Raw genomic sequence first — 24650 nt, 5'->3', positions numbered from 1 at the left:
ATTTATTTATTTTTTTGTTAAAACTGTTATCTTTAGATTAAAACTGTCTGTCTAATTTATGTACTAAAACAATAATTTAGAATTTTGGATTGTATAACTTTGTTTTCGTGTCTATAAAATCTTAAAGTATATTTATTCTCATATTCTCTACTTAAATTGCCTATAAAATCATGCCTCGACCAATAACTAATGTTAAATATGTACGAAAGGGTTCTACTAAGTACGTTTAAACGGTTTTTTAGGTTTATTTTAAGTAAAAGACTAATTATTGAAAAAGTTTAATTGAAAATTTTTAAATTATTACTTATAACTACTAAAAATGAGTTCTAGTTATTACGTTTAATTTTTTTTTTGCTTTTATTTTAAACATAAATTTATTAAAGTTATTTTTTATTTAAAATTGATTAAATTCCAACCTTTTAATCTATAAATTTGTTTTATTACGTATCAACAGTTTCTCTTTTGTTTTAAGAAAAAATTATATTCGTTAACCAGTTTCAATCATCTTTATATCTTAAAGTGTAAACTTTTTTCAAAATACAATTTATTATTATACTTTAAATAAGTAAATGTTACTTTTTATTAGTTTTTATTTAAAATAGAAACAATTAATAAACAATTATATGTTAAAAATATCCCTTTTGCGTATTTAAATTAACTTAAAAAAAGATAATACTTTAATTAATGCTTTTATTAAAAATATTTTAAAATATTGTAATTTTATTTTACATTAGATGTAGAAAAATTATAAAAGTTTTTGTTTAAAAATTTTAAATCAATATTATAAGTCTTATTAAACAACAATTATTTTATCTTAATAATTAATTTATACATAAAATAATTTTGAATAGGTAAGGTTGATTTTTACATGTAATTTTTAAACAAAACAATATTTATTTAGATATTATAACCTTAAATACAACATAACTATTTTGTACAAATAGCGAAAGTTAGATAAAGTATAGTGTAAGAATACATTAAAAAACACTTGAAAATATGCCTGTTTAAAACTGATATTTAAATTTAATTTTTCAAACTCGCATTGGTTTCATCGCTATTTAACTATTTACGATAATGAACTTTCATATTAGATAACAGTAAGCTTTTTTTAAACGTTGAATACTTTCTTCAAAAAAGCTATCTTTTGTGCTCAGTAGAGCGAAGGATCTGTTGGCTAAACGCCAAGCCACCCCAATTTTGCTTACTCAAATAGAAGCTGTCTGATTCTTGTCTTAAAATAGTTGGATTACCTGCATACCATTCAACAAAAATCATTTAAGATTGTAAATTTATATTGGTATTTGATACCATAAGTTTTATATATTTTAATGGAAAAGGTTTTAATATTGAGCTTAGGAATTTTCACTTTAAGTGAAATATTAGCTGTTTCCAGTTTATTTCACTCTGACTGGATTAACACAGATGAAAAGCTTGGTTAGATTTTATTTATTTAATTTTTTTACAGTAGAAAGCATGTAAGTTATATTTCTTTTAAATAAGTTAAATTTATTTATGTTTATAATATTTTTTATCAAACAACAAATTTGAAAACCGTTATCAAGTCTGTGTTTTATTAGAAAAAAAAAAATATATTTGTTATGCACTATTTAATGACTACAGTTTTAATTACCTGTAAACTATTTTCAATTGCTTTTATAAACTAGTTTTTTTTTTTGCAATTTTGCATTATATTTATTTCATATTTTTTAATTGATAACTATGACTTAAACCTTAAACTTATGTTTTTGGAACTTAATAAGAAAGCATAAGCTTTACAGATAGACTAAAAACTGGAACTTAGAACTGACAATTTATTTTTAACTTTTTGATAAAACTAATGATTCAAATTTGATTATTTGTTTAAAATGTGTTAATTTTTATTATTTATTTTTATTAGATATTAAGAAAACAATAATTGTGTTGCTAAAAAATAATAACATTATTTATGAAATTTTTATAGATAGCCTAGTGATAGTCTAAAAATTATCAATTAGTCTAGTTTCAGTACTATAGGCATTTGTTTTTAACACAAAAAATGAAGTTAAATCTAAAGTTTTTATGATCTTGACCTCTGCTTGCCTATTTATAAAAAACTATTTATCATAATTTATTAATACTTGTAATAACTATTTGTTTTCAAGTTATGAAAATTTTAAATAGTTTAATACCAGTATTACAGTATACACTTTCTCAGGATAAGCTTTGCTAGTTAGGAATTTAAAAAACATAGGCCAACTTATGCTACTTATAGTTTAAAAACTCAGGCTGACTAAATTTTGTTTTTTTTTCAAATTTTGGCTTATAAATTTTTTTATTTTAATTTTTTTTTTAAATTTGGCTAGTTTTTGCTCACTTCACCTTGCTTTTTTGCCTCAAAAAGTTGTCAACCTTTTTTTGTAATAATAAAATTTTAATATATAGATTTGTTAAATAGATAATGCTCTTTTTGTGTCTGATGAGCTGCGCTGCACAGTGTAACGGCATAATACAAATAAAATTATACAAAAAAAGTGTAATTTCTACCTCCTTGTATATGATTGATACCTCATTTTTACACAAAAATAATTTAGTAACAGTAGTATAAATATTTTATTTATTGTTGCTTACTGCAATAACTTAGGAACTTGCTTTGAAATGTTTTTTTGAATTGATGAGTCAAAATGTATAACACCTTATGTTTTAGATTTACACTGTATTTGCAAGTAAACATCTATCTCTTTTATAATATTTTACATATATGTTTTTATTAGGGTAGCCAAAAACCTGTAATCCTGAAATAACCTGGAATTTGAAAAATAAAACTAGAATTTTAAACAATTTTGATAAGATACAAAAAATCTATCATGCAAAATATTTTTATAACTTAGAATTTACTTATTACAAAACACATTAAAGTAGCATTACAGCATATTTTAAATATTTTTATAATTTTAAGACAGTTTTTGCATTTAGCTTAATTTTTTATTAAAAATTAACAATATAACTTGTGTATTAAAAACCTAGAATAATTTTATTAATTTAAACCTGGAAAAAATTTCCATAAGACTTGTGGCAACCCTGTATTATATTTAAAATTTATTTTTAGTAATTTTGAATAGCTGTAGTTTGAAAAAGTAAACAAAAACCATGTAGTACTTTTGTTCAATGTTTATTGTTTTCACTGAAAGTTAACATTTTATCTAGTTTTTTACAAGTTTACTACAACTTAAGTTATGTAATTTATTAGCTATTTTATTTCTCTACGCCTTGATTTTCCAAATCTCTTTAACAATTTTTTTTAGTGTATTAGTTTTTTAAAACCTTTCACAAAGTTATTACAACTCTTTATTTTATTTATTGTTTTTGCTAATAGACTATATTATATATTTTGGATATTAAAACTCATAGTAAGCTAGGAAACTCAAAAAAGCTATCTAATTATTGATAATAAGCTTGACTATTTAGAAAGTAATATTTTGTTTTATGTTCAGAAGGTAATTCTACAATCCATTTCATCAAGCCATTAATTTTTTTTTAAAGTTTTACCTCAACAGAAAATAAAATTTATTTTGTTAGCATTCTTTCATTGTTTCAAACTAAAGATGACCAATTTAAGACAAGTCTCATGATATTTAGAATTTTGTTTTAAAACTTTGGATTTACTCAAGACAGTTTTGATTTTAATAAAATTGCAGGATAACTTTAAACTTTTAAAAAATATCAGGACATATTTTTTCTAGCTCTAGAATGAGATTTAGTTGATCCAGTTTCAATATTTTGTTTTTTTATATAATTAATTTTATTCAAAAACATTATTTTTGTTTATTTTGAAATGCTTGTTTAATTTTTTTTTTATCCTTGCAGCTAGTTTATCACTTTTCTTAGAAATAACATGATAGGTTTTATTTTAAATCTGAAATTAATATTTACCATGAGCTTGCACTAACTGTTTAATTAAGAAGGTGGAAACATTGAAGAATATTTATTTATTTTTTAAGATCATTTTCAACTCTTTGTTTCTTTAACTAGTAGTGCTTTCATTGTAATCTATTCTAATTTCTATTAATATTAACTAGTTTTTGAATCTATTTAAAAAAGTTTGTGTAACTTTATGATATATGTATTCCATTTACTTAAAATTAAGCATGTGTTCAAATTTTACAACAGCATCCTTTTTTTGCAAGAAATAGATATCATTAAGCAGTATTTGATAATTTGTTTTACATTAATAATTTTTTTTTTAACTTTAATACACATCATAAAATTTATAAATAAATTTAAAATACTTTAATATTTTTCAATAAATTTAGTTGTTTGTGTTTAAACTATTGTACTTTACTTTGTTTTTTTTTTGTGAAACTGGTTTTATCAGCAGGATACTATTTACTGTTTTTTAAAAGTTGTATGTAAGTAAAAAATTTAATTTTAATAAGTATGAATGTATAATTTTTTAGGAGGAATGTCAATTGGATTAATTTGGCAGTGTTATGATGAAAAGGCAAACTGTTATACAAACTATCAACCATTAATTGATGAAAGTTATGTCACTATGGTGGAATGGGTACTTTGTATGATATTTTTAGTATTAGCAATAGTGTTTGTGTCTTTGACAATTGTATTCATCATAGCAAGTCAAGTTCATAGAAACTTATTGAACTACTCAAAAAGATTTGCACTTGGATCTAGTTAGTTAATTTGTATTTTTTAAACAGTAATGTCTGCTAATTTAAAGATAAAGGCTATAAAAGATTTTCTTTTATGTTTATTGAATAATTAATACTTAACTACCTGTTTATTTGATTATTTGTGTGATCTAAAGATGATTTATACAAAATACCAATGAACAATAACATACAAATTATAATTAACAATATACTTACTTCTTGCTTATAAATACAGTTGGGTGCCTCTGTGCAACTGGAGTTCTTTTTCCATTTGGATTTAGACATCCTGATATTGGAGGTAGTTCTTTCGACTTGCCTGAAGCTTGGGAAATTGGCAGTTCATACAAGATTATGTGGTTGTCTTCCTTGATTTTTTCTACTTTAGGATGGGTTTCCCTAATATTTTAATGAGTTTGGATCAATGCGATTTAAACATGAACTTTTAGAATATATACAGCTTATGCTAGATATCTTTTTCAAATAGTAATATTTGTTATATATTTTTTGATACAATATTACTCACCTATATTATAAAGATAGGAATGTATACACAGTGAACCCAAATCCTGCTGAAGAAGAAATATGGACTTGTTTATTTAAATTTTTTATAAATATAAGTAATTGTAAATCTTACTAGTATAAAATTTTAATGTAGCCTAGAATTATATCACAATTTTTTTTTAACTAACTAAATACATAAACTGACTTGAGTTTAACAAAATTAACATTTGTTTTTAACATTATAATATTAGAGCAAAACTTAGATAGTTTTATTTAAAAAAATAATTTCTTTAATTGTATTTTTTATCACTGTAGTTTTTTTATGTTAGTATCAGGGTTGCTACATACCTGGAGTCCTGAAAAATCCTGGAACTTTAGGCTAGAAAACCTGGAATTTTGAACAAAAATTTCTGAAAAACCTGGAATTTTAAACAATTTCAGCATGTCAAGTAGTCAAGTTTTGATTTCACACAAAAAATCTATAATTTAGAAAATATTTTTGTCATCATCAATTTTTTTAAAACACATTTAAAGTAGATTAACATTATTTTTTCAATGTTGTTATACTACTTAATACAGTTTTAACCTTAAACTTAAATCTAAACTGAAAATAGACCCAAAAACGTGTACTTCAAAAAATCTGGAAGAAATTCAAAAAACCTGGAAAAAATTTCTCAAAAACCAGTGGCAACCCTGTAATATTTTGTATTTATTTTACTTTATGTTTTTGTGCAATCATTAATAAGTTTTTGTAAGTTGTTGATATTAATGTTTTATGCAGATATCAGAGCTAAATTTAGGGACTTATTAAAATTCAAAAAATGTACTATTTTCTTTCTACTATATCAAGCAATTGTTATCATCAGATTTAAAAAAGTATATATGACTATTTACAGTAACCTCTTGCAAATTAAAGTACTTGTTTAATTACGCATTCTTGATTAGTTAGGTGTTTTAGAATTCTCAAAAAAAAGATGTTTTGAAAGATTCTTTAATATTGTACAAATGAAATTCATTATTTGAATTGAATTAACAATATAGATATATTTTTTGGTATAAAACTTTAACTGCTAACTCACCTCTATATCTTTAGACTTTGTAAAAATATGTTCCTTGACAGATGGATAAACATTTATTGTGCCTCAATGTACCATAGTTTTTTATAGTTTTCTGAAAAGAAACATAACAATGAACTAACAATAATAAAAGTTCACTACACAAACATATGATACAGTGCTCTTGCACTATGTATGAATAGTTATCTTAGAAACAGCTCAAAAAAATTTCCAGCAAAATGTTACAATAATATTAAATAAAAACATGCATACATGTTACACAAATCTTATTTGTTTTTCTTAGTAAAATATCATTATTTCTAATTTGAAATTTTTCTCTGTTTGAATTGTTCTTATGTAGTTCTTATTCACTTGCTTTGTACAGCAAACGTTGATTTTTTTTGCACGTTACCTTCAATTCTTTGTAGTGCTCTCCAGCTACAGCTTTTGAAAAACACAACTGTGCGTTGAAATTGATGGTCTTTATCAACATGGGTTTTAAACTTTCAAGTTCAAGCACTCTTCCAGGGTTGCCACTCGGTCAGGAAAAGTCAGGAAATCAGGAAAAGTCAGGAAAAATTTAAGAAAATTACAAAAGTCAGGAAAAAATGGGGGGTTTTGAAAAAAAGTCAGGAAATTTGATAAATTTAAAAAAAATCAGATTTTGTCAGTTTAAATTTACAAAATTCTTTGTTTTCCAAAGCCTTCAAATGGCAAAAATTAATTAAAAATCCTTTAAAGTCAGAAAGAAATTCCAAAATTTTCCTAGAAATTTACAAAATTATTCAACTTCCAATGCCTTCATCTGGTATAAATTAATTATCCTAGAAATTAATATCCTTTATAAAACTGAAAATTTTTCTACTAACATATTGAACAAGTACCCTACTTGAACAAGCAGATTTTGTAAACTTATTAGTATTGATGTCTGTAGCAAGGAATTTTCCTTAGTGAAACTGTGATATAAACACAAAAATTTAAACACAAGTGGTGTTCATGTACTCTGTCACTGTCAACTATGGGAAGAAAAGCACTCACTGTACATATGAATGGAGCTGGACATAGAAATAAAAGGCCAGGAGTTTACCAAATCCAAAATTTTTCTATAATGCTGGATCAAGCTCCAGTGGGGTAAGTAGTGAGAGCAGTGGTAGAGTAGCAAGTTGTGAGAGCAGGGGTATAAGCTCATCAACAGGTTTGGTAAGTAAGTCACAAACCACAACCACTGAAATGTTATGGACATTGCACACTGTCAAGCACAATTACTCAGCTAGTTGGTGTAATAACCTGGCGGAGCTGAACAAAAAATGTTCCTTGACAGTGCAATAACACAGTCATGTCAGATGGCCCAAACAAAATTATCATACATGATAAATTTTAGCCTTGGACCACATTTCGAAAACATCTTGCTGGAATCATAATGAACAAGCTGTGTTTATAAGGTAATAATATAAGTGTTCTGCTGATAGAGCTGTTTATTGAAAATACATCAATTATACACAGATGGTTCAAGTGATGTAATGGAAGTTTGATGATTGAATTCAGCTAAAAAACTGTTGTTTTAACCTGTATTAAAATAAGATTGAAAGCTTTATATAGTTTCAAGTGTTAAATTATATATTTTAGAGTAAGTTTAAATTAAGAGTTTGATATAGAAAAGTCAGGAAAATTTTGGTAAAAAGTCAGGAAAAAGTCAGGAAAAGTTGGAAATTTTTCTCAGCTTGATCAGTGGCAACCATGTCTTCTTCCTTTCTAAAATTTTCTTTATCAGTTTCTTGAGGAACCTTTAAAGTTACAGGCATATTTGTGGGTGTAACATCATTATTGGCCGTTTCAACCTCCTCTAAAATACTTTCTGAATGTTCAGCAGCTGTTTTGTCACCTATTGTAATAAAACATATTATGTTTTTGTCCTGTAAATCAATGTTAAAATTTAAAAAATCTTTTATCAACCAATCAAATGAAAAAAAAGTTCATTTACTTCAGACACAAAGTTTATCTTTAAATCAACTTTCATAAAAGTATTTCTTACCATCATAGACTACATTAGCAGCATCAAGAAGCAGCAGGTATCCCAAAATCTACTCCAGCTCGCCCTCTAGTTGTGACCTACCTCATTGTTTTAGTTCACTTTTTACTTCATCATCAAGTTAATGAAAATCTAATATTTTTTTCGGAAGTATAAATTTATGTGAAAACATGAAGCAATTATACCAAGGTCACATGGCTGTTCCACCTTAATATATTAGCTGGAAGAAACCATGTTTTCACATTACCTTTTTCGGCTCTGATAAGTTGGCCAGAAACGTGTTTATAATTATTTAAATATATCTATCTTTTTTTTTTGCAATCTGGTAGAAAGACCTCTTCATACCATTTTGAGCATACCTGATAAATGTTGGTCCATCCATGCTCTCTTTTGATTAATATAAACTAAAGGCAATTTTCTTCTAATACAGACAAGTTTTTTTTTTGGTTTGATAATCATGCACAAGGGGATTTTGTGTTTGCCAGCAGCATTGGCACACACCACTTAATTACTCTTTCTGAAGCGTTTTTTTTTTCCTCTTGCAGTTTTTATATCTTTTTTGGTAAGTAACATAGGATGTATTGGTAGGTCTCTAAACATATTCTGGTTTCATCCATTTTGCAAACAAGGTACAATGCTCATTACATTGAATTCCTCAAAATATTTGTGGCATATAATTTCTTTCTAACTTAATAAACCCCTTAATATTTCTTTAATATCATGCAAGACAAGCTCAAAATTGTGTGGGCAAGGAACAAAAAAAAAACACTTGGTACTTACATAAACAGTTTTTCTAAATAATTTTATATTTCATTATTGTCTTAAAACAAGGAAGATAGCCTTTACAGCACCAAACTACGTACATATACACAACTTAAACTAAAACTACTTAAGTAAACAAGTGATTACAAATGTGAAAGTCTTCAAACTGTTTCTAATTGAATGCATTATCAGAAAGCATCCAATACATTAGGTATTTTTGCTACCTCTTGTTTAATTACGCACTTTTTGTTTAAACGCAAAGTGCATTAGGGTGCTTATTTTTACAGCAAATTTTGATTTTCCAGGTGAAAAAAAATTATGTTCTGGAAATATCATAAAAACATCCTGTCCGAAATTTTGTGATTTGAAGAAACTTTCTCCTTGGCACCAACGGATTTTCTAAAAACCACCCTAATGCAAAATGTATGGGATCCAAAAAAAGCAACCTTGGAATTTTAAGCTGAATTTTTTTACATGTGGCCAATTACCACACAAACACATAGTGAACAATTTAAAACGATCTAAATTAGAGACATTTTTATGGTGGCTTTTCTTGGTTTTATTAAATTTTTATCACATTTTGTAAGTTTTCTTAAATTTCCTTTTTTGTTTTTTTAGACAAGAAATGTCACCATAAAAATTTTTTCAAACCGTGTATTACATACATTAGAAATCAACTAATTTTAAGTACATTTTGAAACATCAAATGTAAGTAAAATTCATTACAAAATTATAACTTAATCCATGGTGGTACATAAATAAAACAATATGTTTGTAAAGAACTTAAGGGAGGTGTAGTATAATAATTTAGTTGTGGTATTTTTAATTTTTCAAATTTTCAATTTCTTTAAGTAGCCCAATAACTTGTAGATCGATTTCATTGCAATTTAAAACCTAAAATTTAAAAACTAACGTGTCATTATTTACATCGAAAGTTACTAATAGTTTTGTAATACAATTTCTTGCTTTTAGCTCTTAAACTTGAATAAAGCATATGCAAAATCAAAGATAGAAAGCATGTTACTTGGTTCTAATAATTTGTTATTTTGTTATGTAATTTTAGTTTTGTTAACTTTTGGTCACTACAAACGTATAGATAAATCATAAATACTGTTTACTAAACGTACTTTTTAATGCTGCCAACTTTGAATATAAAATTTTATTTTTAAATACTTTGTACAATCATTAGTTGCTCACGTTACTACTATACTATACATAATATTTGTTATTACTTTGTATTTTTGTGAAAACTACTTGTTAGATAAGTTTTGAAAAATAATATTTGATTTAAAGCACTGTTTCGTCTTTTATAAACTGATTGCTGTTTTAAGTTATTATTTTATGGTTTTTTTTTTTAGAAAATTTACACACACAACTCGGAAAATAGTTAATAATTTTCATAAAGCTTTTTATTTAAAATAACTTTTGCAAATAATTACTAAATTGTCTGTAAAAGGGACGAAAGCATTTAAAGTGTTGCTGTACAACTGGTTGTAGAATTATTCCTGTGTCTTCATTTTGTCCAACTATATATATGAATAAATTAAAATATTTTTAATCATGTTTGTTACTGGTTTAGGCAAGTCTCAAACTTTTTAAAAGTTAAGACTCAGCTCACCCTAGTTTGAATTTATATAAGCATCAAAAAACATTTTTATTTTAAAATTAATGAGAAAAAGTCATTTTTTATTTATTTATGATGTTTTATTTATCATTCACTTAATTTTGCTAACATAGTTAAAAATTTTGCAGTTGCAGGGGTCATAACATTTTTTATTAACTTTTTTTTAGGTATAAAAAATTTGAGTCATAAATTCATCAAAGACTACATTCTTCTTATAGTAGTCTGCGTCTCAGTGTTTGTTGTTTTTTCTAATTTTTTATATAACTTTAGAATTTATAATGAGCTCAAATAAAATAACTGAGGAAGACCTGAAGAAGTTCTTACCAAATGTGAGTTAATTTGTAACATAATACTTTGCTTCAATGTGTTTTAAATGCTTTATCTATTATCTACTGCAATCTTTTATATTTAAAAGTTAATAAAATTATCTTTCAGGGTTGCCACAAAACCTGGAATCCTAGAAAAACCTGGAATTTAAACAGTTTTTACATGTTAAGTCGTAAAATTTCAATTTGACACGAAAAGTCTATCATATAGGTTTTAAAAAATTATCATCATCAATAATTTTTTTTATTAAAAAATATTTAAATTAGCGTTACAGTAACTTTTAAATGTTGTTATAATATTTAACACAGTTTTTAACCTTAAACTAAGCTTTAAACTAAAAATAGACCCAAAAACATGTACTTTCAAAAACCTGGAAGAAATATTCCAAAAGCCAGTAGCTACCCTGATCTTTGTAAACCAAAATTAAGTATTATAATTTTGTTTAAAGCTTTAAGTAATTTTCTTTTCCCAACTTAGTTGAATTAAATAACATATATTTTATATTTTCATCAAAACGCATCTTACTTAAGTTTTAATAACTATCAAAACTATTCTTATTTCAAAAGTGCTATATATTTTTTAAGCATCCTTTAGCAAAATAGAGTTAAAACGGCATATAATAAAAACAAAGCATAGTTACCATATTTAATTGATAAAATCGCCACAAAATTACTCAAACATGACATTTTAATTAAAATAAACAATTTTTTTTAAGAAATCTTTTGTTTCTGACAATTTGCTACATATAATTTAAATTACATATAAAAAATGCAGTAAAACTAATCAATAAAAGACAAATCTAATTTTGAAAGTTGCTTTACTAACTGATGCACTAGTATAACTAAACTCGTTTTTTTTACTCAATTTAGGTTCATCTACAAAGATTAAAACTACTTTAAGTTTAATAAATTGCATTAAAACTTTAAAATTATAGAAGTTATATCTATCTGCATTCTTTCGAAGTAGAAAGTTGTATCTTTATTTACAAATCGGATAATTAATTTTGATGTTTTGTTATCAAAGATCTTTTTCTTAGCATTTTTTGTTACTGTATTCATTTTCCTATGTCTAGCATAAATATAAAGTTCGATTTTGATAGATTTGTTTTTGAAAGAACAAAGGTTTACCCAACGTAACTTATTTCACAGTAATATGCATAATTGTTTCTAACCAGTGGCGTCGCGTGGTATTTTTTTTAGGCGGTGCAGAATTTAAAAAAATCAATTATTTTAATAAAAATATATTTTTACTGTCAAGTTTGAAAACAACTAAACTTTTGCTACACCTGAAGATAAGCTTTGCTTTTAAGGGCATAGGGGGGATAAAACACTTTTTTCACAATTTAATCTTATTTTATGTAGTTTTTACTAAGCTACAAGATGCTTTTTACAGATTTTAAAAATTCAGTACATGTTTTAAGATATAGCCGGTCAAAGGCAACAAAAGGTTCATAATGGGAGGCACAAACTAAAACAGTGTTTAAAAAAATGTTTTAACCCCCCATCCCCCCTTCTCCCCTTTATGCCCTTAACATCTACTTTAGAATTATTTTACTGAAATTACTTTATACAGTTTTAATTTAACTACAAGTCATCTTTTATCAATATTAAAAATTCATTAAAATTTTTGAGATATGGTAATTCACAGTCAGAGGTACAAATGAATCCTTATTTTTATAATATAAACTCAAACAACAAATAAATCAAATCACTAAAATCATATCTTTTTTTTATAAGTTGGCCTCAAAATCTTTAGATGTTTCTTTTATAAAACAAAAAAAAATTGCTAAATTAGATATTTAAAACACCAAAAAAAAAGTTATAACAAAAGTTTTTTTTTTGTATATATAAAAATATATATTGATACTTAAAAATTTAAAACTTCTCTTCAACAAAAATATAAAATTTTATAAAAGTTAGGATGAAAAAGTTTAATTAAAAATTGTTTTAAAAATGATGGAGAATATAGGTTTTCAGTAAAATTGTATTTTATGTTGTTTTGGTTTGCTCCTTGTATAATAAAACATTGTACTCTCTGGCTTTGACTGGTTGTAACTAAAAGTTTAATTGGAAATTTCAAGTTTATTAAAGAGTAACTATTAGCTTTCTGAAAAAGTTAAAATAAGAACAACATGTAAAAAAGTGCCTATACATCCTCCCCCCTTACCCCTCACTAATTTGCACATTTTTTTTAAAAACATTAAAATTTTTATAAACTTTTTTTCTAATTTTAATGTTTTTTGTTGGAGTTTTAAAATTCAATAGTTTTTTAAGGGTATCTTTTCTTTACATAATTTTGATTTGTTTTTCATTTTGATGACAGTATTTTTGTCAGGTGCTCAACTTTTTTAAGTTTAGTTGTGAGGCTGTTGAACTTATCATGAATTTTAAAGATAACTTATAAATATGTAACCATTATAGAAGTAAAAATTTGGTTAGTTAGTTTTCATGTGGCCATAGGAGTAAAACACTTATTTTTTAATTTTAAATAAGCTTGTTATTTTCAGAGTAAAAATTAAAACTGCTTTAGTCAGCCTGAATATTTTTCTAATTTGGTCTGTTTTAATTTATCTTGGGTCATCTTGAGTTTTTAACATTTCTAAGTTATCCTGATTATGAGGCAAGGCAACCATGTTTCAACATTTTTATCTAAATTTTTTGCTTTGTTTATGAAAAAATTAAACCAAAAGTCATATAAAGTAGAGGTAGACTAAATTTTCCTAAAATAATAAAATACTCTAAGTAATCAAAGTTTCTAAGTTAAGGCTATTTACTTTATTTAAATATGTGATTGTTTAAATAATACTATTTTTTATTTAATATAAACCTAAAATATTTTTATGTATGAGTGAACTAGAAGTTTATAATAAACTTCTTAATTCTTTTTTTCAGAATTTAAATTTTATTATTTATTTTATTAACTTTATGATAACAATAATCAGTTATAGTTAAGTTTATGTATGCAGATTAAAATAAAAAATCAAATTTTTAAGACTTTGGTGATTTAGGGTTTTTATCTTTTTTCAAAATATGCAATTTATGGCAAATCTTTTAATAGAAGTGATCTGATAAATTTAAAAAATCATGTGGGTACATAAACTTTTGCAGTAGCTTAGCTTTGTTTTTATTTTTTGTTTACAATAGCTTGTAGATGATACTTAAGCAGTCCTGTTTTAGGGAATTTTCAACTTAGCTTACTTACCGCAAGATATTGATTTTGCGGTAATTCTTGAAGAAATTTTGCTTTTTTGAGTTCATTTGCGGCAGTCAGCTAAGAGTTTGCGGCAGTGAAGTGGGCAAAATGGTCGTTTTCAAAACTGAAGTTTTAAAAGAGATTTCGTTCAAAAAAATAACGAAAACGTTATAGATACTTTTTTTTTTCTTACAAAATTTCAAGGTGGTGCAGTTGCGGCAGTGCAACACCCCACGCGACGCCCCTGTTTCTAACAATGTTTTTTTTTGTTAGATCATTATGTCATTCCCATCGGATTAAGGATTTTATTTGCTGCGAATATTATTCTATGGTTGATCGCAATATATTTTTTTTATGCGATTCATTTTACACTTCACTTAATTAGTTTTAAATTTACTCCAATGTATGATAATTTCAGTACTACTACGCATTTTTCAAGAACAAAGTATTTGACTCTAATTGATAAATAAAACTTTTACAAAATCAGGGTTGCTATAAAACCTGTAAAAACCTGAAATTTGACAATTTAGACAAAAAAACCTGGAATTTAAGAAATTTTGAAAATAAAAACTATAAACCTAAAATTTTCAACAAAAATCTCTCAAAAACCTTGATTTAAAAATTTAATTAAATTAAATTTAGATTAGATACAATAAATGTATCTTATACATTTTTTGTTGTGTTATTAGAAAAGTTATTTGTTTTAAAACACTTTCAAGTTAGCATTACAGTATTTTTTCAATATTTATATACTCTTCACAGTTTTTTATCTTAAACTTTATTATATACTAAAAATTGACGAAAAACCTTGTACTTTCAAAAACCTAGAAGAAATGTTTAAATATAATCTAAAATACCATATGTTTCATTATTTGATTTAAATGTTTCGCATTCTATGTAGTTTGATATTTTAGTGCATGAGAAATTTTTATTTTCGTTGAATATTACATAAACTGATATTGTTGAGCTTGTTCATAATAAAGTTATATATTATAGAGCCAGGCTAATAAACGTCCGGCGAAAAATGAAGATTTTGATTTTGATGATTCAATTTTAACAAAAAAGAAGAAAGGAGTTTTAGTAAGTTTAATATTTTTGCTGGCTCTAGTTTCAATAAAGTTTAGTATGCTGTGTTATTATTATTGTTATTATTATTATTATTATTATTTGTTTTTAATATTTTTATAAATGATAATTGAACTAGTTCACTTGTATACCATGAAATACTATTATTTTCTTACTTGAAAACGTGTAACAATTTTTTTGCTGTATACTAATATGAAATTTAAAAAACAATAACAAGTTTAGCTTCTTTATGATCTTTCTTTCTATTTTCTTTCTTTATTGTAAGATCAACAATAGTTTAAAAAACTTGTATTGGCTGGACTTCATTAAAATGATTAGTTTCGAATTTATTTTCAATGACTTAAAATACTGTGCAGTGCAATGTTGCCACTGCATACTTAAAGTTAATTCTTTTTTTTTTTTTTTTTTTTATAAGATGGTGATATTTTTTACTCACTGTTTTTTGAAAAATTAAATTACTAAGTGTTTTGTATTGCTCACTGTTAGTTTTTCCCAAAGTAAATATCAACTAAGAGGAAATAATTTGAAAATAAAATGTAAACATGATTTTCAAAACAGTCAGTGGCAAGGCGCATTTTTTCACAGAGCAAAAACTATGTGGAACAGACTACCTCAGGATATAGTATCTTGTCAGGGGGTTGAACAATTTTGTTTAAAGCTAAAAAGATTTGATTTAAATACAATAAATACCAGTAAAATTCACTAATTTTCCACTATAAACAAAAGAAAATATATTCTTTTCCCTACGCCTCCCTCCTACAAACTATTAGTTTACTTATTTATTTTTTAATTATGAATTTTGTTTTATAAGCGATGATTTTAGACAAACTTCTTTATTGTGTGTACTAAGTAATATATAAGTTTGAAATTATTTGAATTGAATTTTTTCTTAAATTTAGTTCATTTGTATATCATATTATGTTTAACTTTGTGTTTTCATTTAAATTATGTTTATATATATATATATATATAATTTATCTTAAAGTGTTGAATATAAATATATTTTCTTTTTCTCTTTGTGTGTGTCCTGTTTAAGTGGCTCAGGTTTTGATGCCTGAGTCCAACATTGCACAATAAACAATATAATAATAATAATAAGATGGTGATATTTTTTACTCACTGTTTTTTGAAAAATTAAATTACTAAGTGTTTTGCTTGTTTATATGTATTTTATCTATTTATTCGTAATATTTTAAATAAAACAAATTTCAGGATAAAAATACAAATGAGTTAAAAGGTTTAAAACCAAAGATTGCTACTATCAGTAAAGACAAAAAGAAACAGAAAAAGACCAAGGTTGTTTTTCTGTTATAAATCGCAATTAAAAATTTACCATTATGTATACCAATATAATTAATATTGTATTATTATACACAAAGATTCTTTCCAAACTTTAGAAAAACTGAACACAAACAGCGGGAATTAAATAAAATTCGTTTTATTATTAGCAAGTTTTATATGAAATTGATTCTTTAGTCTAACTAAGTTCGAATTCTGACTAGTTGAGAGATGGATTCATTTTAGTTAAAATCAAAATATTTTTATTAAAAAGTAGTTATTGTATAATATATTACACGTGTTTACATTTAAGTTTGGTTTTATACTTTATTTTACTTACCCATCATAAAATTATTAAATATCTATGTGCTGAGCATTGTACAATATACATACATTTTGGCAGAAAATCTTGTCAATAAAAACATAGCAGAAATTAATATGTTTTAAACTAAAATAAATTATACAACACCGTTATTAACCATTGGCCAGCAGTTCTCAAAATGAACGCTTTTAACAAAAATTAATAAATCTAGTTTGAAACCAGTTTTTTTAAACAAATAGAAAAGTAGATGAGTTTTTAGAGATTACAATAAATTTAAGCAAAAACAAACAAAATGATAATTTATTTGATATTGATCTTTGTTATAAACAGTTCAGAGTTAAGATATAGTAAATAATGCTAAAATGTGCATAGTAATATAATAAATATTTAAAATCCAAAAAAAAAATATACAGTGAGAAAAAGCTTATTATAACAAGTATTTAAATTAACAACAAAATTGTAACTGTGTAATTAAAACTAGATTTGTTTACTTTTAGGAGGTTTGCGGATTATCACAAAAGTAAACTATGTCAAGTCGGGTTTCCTAAATAAATGTTATATTGTAAATTAAAGAATATATATGTTATTCTGAGTATAAATTATAGTTTAGAATAGTTTTATTATAACCAAGAAAATATATTTAGCAAGCTGGCAATCCAGCTTCGAGTCTTGCAAAATGTTTAAGACTTCCTGAATTGACGGGTGACAGTGTCGAAAATGGAAAATGTTATTTTTCCTGGCTCATCCAACCTGTGCCTTTGAAAACTTTCATGAAGTTTGTTTCTCATATTTTTTTACAAGTTAGACAACTGTTTTCAATAAACTATTGAATTTAAATTTAGTAACTAACACGTTTATAAGTCTTACTAGATACAATAAAATATAGTATTTATAAACCAGATACAGATACAATTTAAAAAATAATCTGACAATATCTTATTCAGCAAGTATTGGGAGAAAAAACAGCTTTTGATAAAGCGAGATACTACTTCTTTCAAGAATTTTATTTTTTCGGCTTCTGATTTCAACAACATCATGGGCAGTGGAAAAATGCAATACACAGTCAATTGTGACGTCACATCGTACAGAAACGGTGTGAGAAAGACAGAAAATCCGCACGGTGTTGTTTTACCAAGTGTTGCTTGGAAAAAATTTCAGGTATTACAATAAAAATAGTACTTTTTATAATTTTAAAAATTACACTTGTTTTCAATTAATTACTTTAGGTCAATTAGGTTTCTAACTGCATAAAAAACTGTTAAGTTTCTTTTTTTATCTTTTATTGTTTTAGTTAGTGTAACACTTTCACTAACATTTCCACAAAGTATATCCATTTCTTGAATAATTTTTTTATGTTATTAGCTAATTATATTTTGTTATTGCAAAAGATGATTTACACCAAAATTAAATTATATTTTGTATGATATGAAACATTTAATTCCTTCATAAGCACAGTCCTATATAAATTATCATCTATCTCAACGACAAATCTATTATTATTATTAAAATTTAACTTTGATTATTGAACAAATGTAATCTAGTTTAATTTATAATTCAAAGTGTTGTAGATTTAAGCTAAAATATTAGTGTTTGAGAATTGATTTTAAGTATATTATTGCAATAAAGATGAGCAGAAAATTTATAACCCTAAAATAAAGTTTATATATATATTTTCAATTTGTATAGCCACATATTTTACTTACGTTTAAGTCGCTGAATATTATGAAAAGTGTAAAAAACTTGAATACTTATTTTATTTTAGGACAAAAATAAAGTTTTAATATTGTTTTAGAGTTTAAGAAAAACGTAATTACTACATATACACAAATTTTATTTTAATCGCCTTATTTTGAACCCTTTTTTTTTTTTGAGTATAAATATTTATGAAACTAAATACTTTAAATACTAATAAAGAATATAAGATGTTTTTGTATATTTAGACTTGTTTTTTTAGTTTGTGTTATTAACTACAAGACTTAATCAAATTTGAAAATTATTAAGTCCTATAAATTTGTTTTGAGTTGAGTTATTATTTAAATATTAGATAAAAAATCAGTATTGACACAATAACCTTTCGAAAATTCAACAGTTTTACTTTTTAAATATATTATACCGGTACAGATTAAAAGTTTAGATTACACAAACAAAGGTAGTCATTACGTTTAATTTAAATTAACAGGAAGGTTGTTCTCTGAGAATAAAAAATCCCCAGTCTTTTTCACCAGCAGTTTTAAAAATTTGTTCAACAATGCAGGAATATTTCAAAAGTATGGTTGGTGCTAACATGTGAGTGGTTTTATTAAACTAATGATAATTTAATTTCATAAGTTTTTTTTTAAACAATTTCTTATTTAAAATTTGTATTTTTCTATTGAAGTAAATTATGTAAGTAAAAAAAAAATAATCATACATGTACAAATTTATATGATTATAGAAACGTAAATTGAATAAAACATAGGCCTAAAAGTTATAATTCTGTTTAATGTTGTATCTGTTTAACAAAATTTAGAAAATTACCACTTTTATATATAATACAATTAGATATCTCACACCTCCTGGCACACAAGGTTTCGCTCCGCATTATGACGACATAGAAGCATTCGTGCTACAGCTTGAAGGGAAAAAGCACTGGAAAGTTTACCAACCGGTTGTTAACAAAACTGATCCTAATAATTTAGTTGACCAAAGACTTCCCCGAATGTCTAGCCGTTAGTTTTGGTTTTAAAACATAAGCAGATATTTTTTGCATGTAATATTTTTCAGTTTCTATTGTAAACAGAAAATCTCACGTTAAAAAAACCTTATCATATACAAATTGTTTGTGCATTGTACTTGTATCAATTGCAAATAGTTATATTCAAAAGTAGACAATAGATTAAAAATTAAAATAAAACTCCTTTTTTGTAATCATACGTTTTTTGATTAATGAAAGCTAATAAAATAAAGAAAATGTTTGTTATTAAGATAATATTATTTATTATATTATATTATTTAATATAGGTTTAGAACATCGAATTTTTTATTACAGTTTTTATCTTTATGAAATATTATGCTCATTTTGATTTTTGACAAGATCTTATTCTTACTCTCATAAGCATTGTAGCTATTAAGCATTTTAGATATTTAATTTAGCACTGTATTTCCTTTGTTTTATTAAAATGAATTAAAGTATAGGTTGTTTTTCTCTTATGCAGCTAAAATTAATTAACTCGTTAGTAACTTTTTTTAATTGTCAGAACAGCAATTATAAATTATTATATAAGGTAATAAAAACTTATAAAAAAATTGTTAAGCACAGTTCACAATGAGTTGTAATAGTTTTTTTGTTTATGTTTTAGTAGACCTGCTAAAATATACGAAAAATAAGTTAGTAACTCTAACACACCCTCATTTTGATAAATTTAAAGTGTCAGTCCTGCTTCAGTAGTAGCAAAAAAAAAATAAAAATAAGAAGCTTCATAAAAACAGATAACTTATCACAAGAAGAAATGAAAGAAATAGGGGAGCCAGTGCTGGAGGTGACGCTGAACGCAGGTGATTTGTTGTATTTTCCCCGAGGATTCGTCCATCAAGCTAATGCGTTACCTGACACTCATTCTTTGCACATCACTATTTCAACTTATCAGTGCAATTCCTGGTATGATCTCATGAAAACGGTTTGTTCCTTTATTTACTACTAAGAGGACTACCTGATTTGTATTTAATGGAACAAGTACTTTTTTTTAATTAGCTTTAATAAACATCTAAAACTACTTTTCCGTTTTTTACCTGATATAGTTTTTTTCAAATTGGCTATAAACAGGGTTTGCATCCCATACACTCGGACTATTTTAGAATTATTGTAAACTCAGGCTAGTTTTATTTTCTACCTAAATCTGAGGCTAAGTTATGACTTAAAACTTTTTTTATTAAAGTCGATATATTTTCTTATAGAGGTTGAGCCTTTTTTATTACCAACATTATGATATTTTATTCATAATGAATTTTGTATTTAATCTTGAATAACAATAATTTTTTTTTTTTTGCTTTTTATTACTTTTTTTTTTTAATTTTTATATAAACTCGGGTTGAATGTTTTTACCAAAAAGTGTAATATTTTTAGTTTTTATGTAAGTAAGCGAAAAATGTATTTTACTCTTTGCAAATAGTTATTAAGTTCTAAAAAAATAATTGATTTGCACTGTATTTTAAACTTCTTAACCTGTTTTAGCATATTTTGTTGGAAAAAATAAATTAAAATTACTTTGTAAAAGTATTTTCTAATAATATAAATACACATTTAATAACTTCATATTTAAAGTGCGCTTTATTCAAAGATATGCTCTGCATATTTTTAAAAGATTGTGAACCAAATCGTTAAGTTTCAGGTTTTATTTGACTATTCATTTTATTGTTTTTTTTTTCTTCCTATGTAAAGATGAAAACTCCTCAATTTAGGTGATGGAAGGGGCATTAGAAAACGCCATGATGAATGATGTTGAGTTCAGAAAAGGAATTCCCATTGATTTTTTCGACTACAATGGAGTGCAAAACATCGATGAGGTTTTTTAATTGATAATTTTTTTTTTTTTTTCACAGTTTATGTTTGAATATGTTCAACCTATAATAGTAAAAGTTCCCTATAATGAACCTGTTTCACTGTGTGATCCACTAATAAATTCCTTTTTTTGTTAATGTCCTATTTAAAATATAGTTAAGATAAAAAGGTGAACTTGTTTAGGATGAAAGCAAACGCCAGGCTTTTAAAGACAAAATGAGAGAGATGATTGGTCGATTGGCGAGTCACGTGAATGTTGATGAGGCAGCAGATTCGAGGTACCTCGCTCACTTGCACGATTTTCTACCACCTGTGCTCAGTTCTGGTTTGATTGAAAATATTTATATTGTTTAGATTTTGTTCAAGTTGATTTTTATCATAGAAGCTTGATATAATTTTTATCATTAATTTATACAAAATAGTTTGATAAAAAATTACTTCACTCTAAAACTATTTAAAGTTGTTTTATATGGCTTTTTAGTAAAACAAACTGCCTTCTATATCTTTTGTCATACAATTCAACCAACAAAGCTTACAAAACAGACGAGAAAAAGCGAACCGTCAGAGGAGTTCAAGTCAAAATGGGAAGTAACGGGTTGCCGTGCAAACTTGGTAACTTCATGACAGCCAGCACTAAAGTGAAATTGCTGAGAAAAAATTGCTTGCGTGTCGTGAATATGCTAGAAACTGATGTTGAAGTTGAAGAAGTCGTTTATATTTACCATTATGTTCAGAACCCAACGTTAGTATTTTAGAGGTTTCCTTTCGCTGTAGTAAATTATGTTGTTTTGGTATAAAATATATTTATGAATAAAATATCAATAAATATTTTTTAGCGTTTACCATTCAGAAGAGGAAAAACTGATCAAGTTAAAGATAGAATACTCCCCAGTAATCGAATATCTTTTAGATCAGTACCCAAATTATTGTGCTGTTGAAAGTTTTCCACTTGAAGAGGAATTTGATATCATTGATAATAAGGTTAATTTGATAATTTCTTTCAAAACTGGCTACATTTATTTAGTGTAGTTTTCAAACATTTTATTTTATTACAGCTAATTTATACTATATTATCAGTTTGCCGTTGTTTACCTTTAATGATAAAGATTTAATATTCATTGAAGTATTATAAAAATATAGTTTTTTATTAAACCTAATTGTTACAAAAAATTTTACCAAAAAAAAAACGACTATTTACAAATAGTCTTGATAAAGTTTATAAAATTAGATAAACTACTTAACTTTTTTAATGACTTAAGTTGTCAAAACTATTTTTTGAATATTCAGAAGAGACAAATGAGTTCTACCTAAACTTTTCAACTAGCATTTACAAATATTATTTGTTTTTAGATTTCAATTGCAAATCAGCTTTTTAATACTGGACTTCTGATGACTGAAAGACCTTTGAAACAAAAATAGTTTTTTTCAATGTTATCGTAAAAATATTTTCATTAGATGCATTATAGTTAAATATTTTTAGGTTATTTTCAACTAGGATTTTATATTTTAAGTTGATGGCACAACTTTTTTATGTGATTAAAGTATATATTTAGTATATATTAAATGCTTTTGTAATATTAGACTAAAAAGAACTAGTACATATTTATTTATTTCGATTTAAAAACTGTAATAAATAATGTTTTATTTTTCAAACAATTTAGATGTTTTTTTAAGTGAATTAAGTTTTATCTTGATAACCATAAAATTTAAATCATAAATTAAATAGTTTGGTGTCTTTTTGTTCGATGTTTCTTTTTTTGTTACATCTAGAAGTTTAAATTGATTACAATTGAAGTTGAATAGTTAGAATAAAGCTAGAATTTAAAAAAGTAAATTTAGTATAATAAGCAGGTCTTTATCACAACTATGTAAACCAAGTTGTAGTAGTTATTATAAATATTTTTCTGTAACATAAGAAAAACTTGAAATTGTTAATTACTTAAACTTATCAACACTTATCTAAAAATAAGCAGTAATGATACTGAAAAAAATGTATAAGAATAACAACGTTTATGTTAAAGTAAGTATATAATGAATTTATTCTTTTAAGAATTTATTTTACAAACTAAGTTTTGGTCAAAGACCTCGTCAGTGCTTAAATAAATCTAAAAAAGATATGTGACAGTCATGGAAAATAGCATTTAAACAATTAAATTAAAATAAAACCAAATTATTACTGAAACTTTTTTACTTAAGAAACTAAACAAATCAAATATTAATATTAAGACTGAGTTTAAGTAGAAGTTTAATTTTTTAGCTAAGTTTTAAAATCAATATAACAATAATAATAATCAAAGCTGTATGTAGCTTTCTTTTTTCTTCTAGATAATTTACAGAGTAAACATTGCTGAAGCAAAAGTGTAATTAATGAAATGAGCTTAAAATTTAATTGAATTTGGTGTAGCTTATTTTAATTGTGACGTAATTATTGAAAATTTGAACAATCTTGTGCTTTTAATCACTATTAAAATTTAAAATCCTGCTCAAATGCTTTATATGAAAGCTTATAGTTTAAATAAATTTTTACCTAAAAACAAAACAATTTAAATTATGGTACTAAGTTTGAATTTTTGGCAAAGTTTAAATTCTAGTTAAATTTAAAAATCAAAGAACAACACAAATAAATAAGAATAAGGTTAATAATAATAAGTGGGCTTAAGTTAAGATGCATTTTAATCAAGCTAAATTTTATTGTGACTTGAATATTGTAAATTTAGGTAATTTTGTGCTTGTAATAGTTACCAAAATTTGAAAATTTTGCTTGAATGATTTAGAAAAAAAAAAAAAAAACTTTTAACTTTAAGAAAATTATAGTTACAAAAATTAAAAAAGCATGCACAAAATCTGTATTACGAGTAATTTAAGTTTTGAAGTGGAGTTTTCGGAATGCGCCAGGAATAAAAGAGTTCGTATCGTTTGTTTAGATTATCCCTTCTGTCTGCTTTAGCGATCGCGATCTTTTCTAATATGCAAGTACTGCAAATGCTTTGTGGGTTTTTTGCTTTGCCAATATGGTGGATAATTTCCCAATCTATTTTGTATTCAATGTTCTTATTTTTAAGCTTCCATATATACTTCGATATTTCTGTTCCGTTCTCTTTATAGTTTTTAAAGTCACTAATATGATTGTACTATCTTTTTTTTAAGTTCCACTTGTTGAGCCCAAATAGTTTTTTGTTTCGTTTTCCGATTTGATTGTCGCTTTATATACCAGATTTTCAACTAAGCATTTATTCTTAAGGGGACATTTGTTTTTTGTTCGGCAGTTGCAAAGTGTTTCGTTTGGATCATCGT

General features: G+C 25.1%; 2 protein-coding genes across 3 annotated transcripts; both read left to right on the top strand.

Moving 5' to 3' along the window:
• The first annotated feature begins 1225 nt into the window (after positions 1-1225).
• LOC145834743 (uncharacterized protein C16orf52 homolog B-like) lies at positions 1226-5536 on the top strand. Its single transcript, XM_082942250.1, has 3 exons — positions 1226-1434; positions 4434-4664; positions 4879-5536. Exons 1-3 carry the CDS (start codon positions 1329-1331, stop codon positions 5049-5051), a joined length of 510 nt encoding a protein of 169 aa, XP_082798376.1. The 5' UTR covers positions 1226-1328; the 3' UTR covers positions 5052-5536.
• Positions 5537-7790: 2254 nt separating this feature from the next.
• On the top strand, positions 7791-23060 carry LOC145833296 (ribosomal oxygenase 1-like). Of its 2 annotated transcripts, XM_082940480.1 has the most exons (13): positions 7793-10943; positions 15130-15213; positions 16432-16515; positions 17464-17594; positions 17764-17977; positions 18999-19105; positions 19361-19527; positions 20288-20475; positions 21257-21361; positions 21540-21681; positions 21900-22098; positions 22193-22337; positions 22707-23060. In XM_082940480.1, exons 1-13 carry the CDS (start codon positions 10893-10895, stop codon positions 22773-22775), a joined length of 1686 nt encoding a protein of 561 aa, XP_082796606.1. In that variant the 5' UTR covers positions 7793-10892; the 3' UTR covers positions 22776-23060. The 2 variants fall into 2 exon arrangements, with proteins under 2 accessions (XP_082796607.1, XP_082796606.1); XM_082940481.1 differs by lacking the exon at positions 22707-23060 and having other exon boundaries at positions 7791-10943; positions 21900-22113; positions 22193-22233.
• Positions 23061-24650: the final 1590 nt, after the last annotated feature.

Source organism: Thalia democratica, chromosome 4, assembly GCF_965202585.1.
Source record: "Thalia democratica chromosome 4, ktThaDemo2.hap1.1, whole genome shotgun sequence".
NCBI lineage: Eukaryota > Metazoa > Chordata > Thaliacea > Salpida > Salpidae > Thalia > Thalia democratica.
Note: the sequence above shows the minus strand (reverse complement) of the source record. Positions and strands in the feature narration are given on the sequence as shown.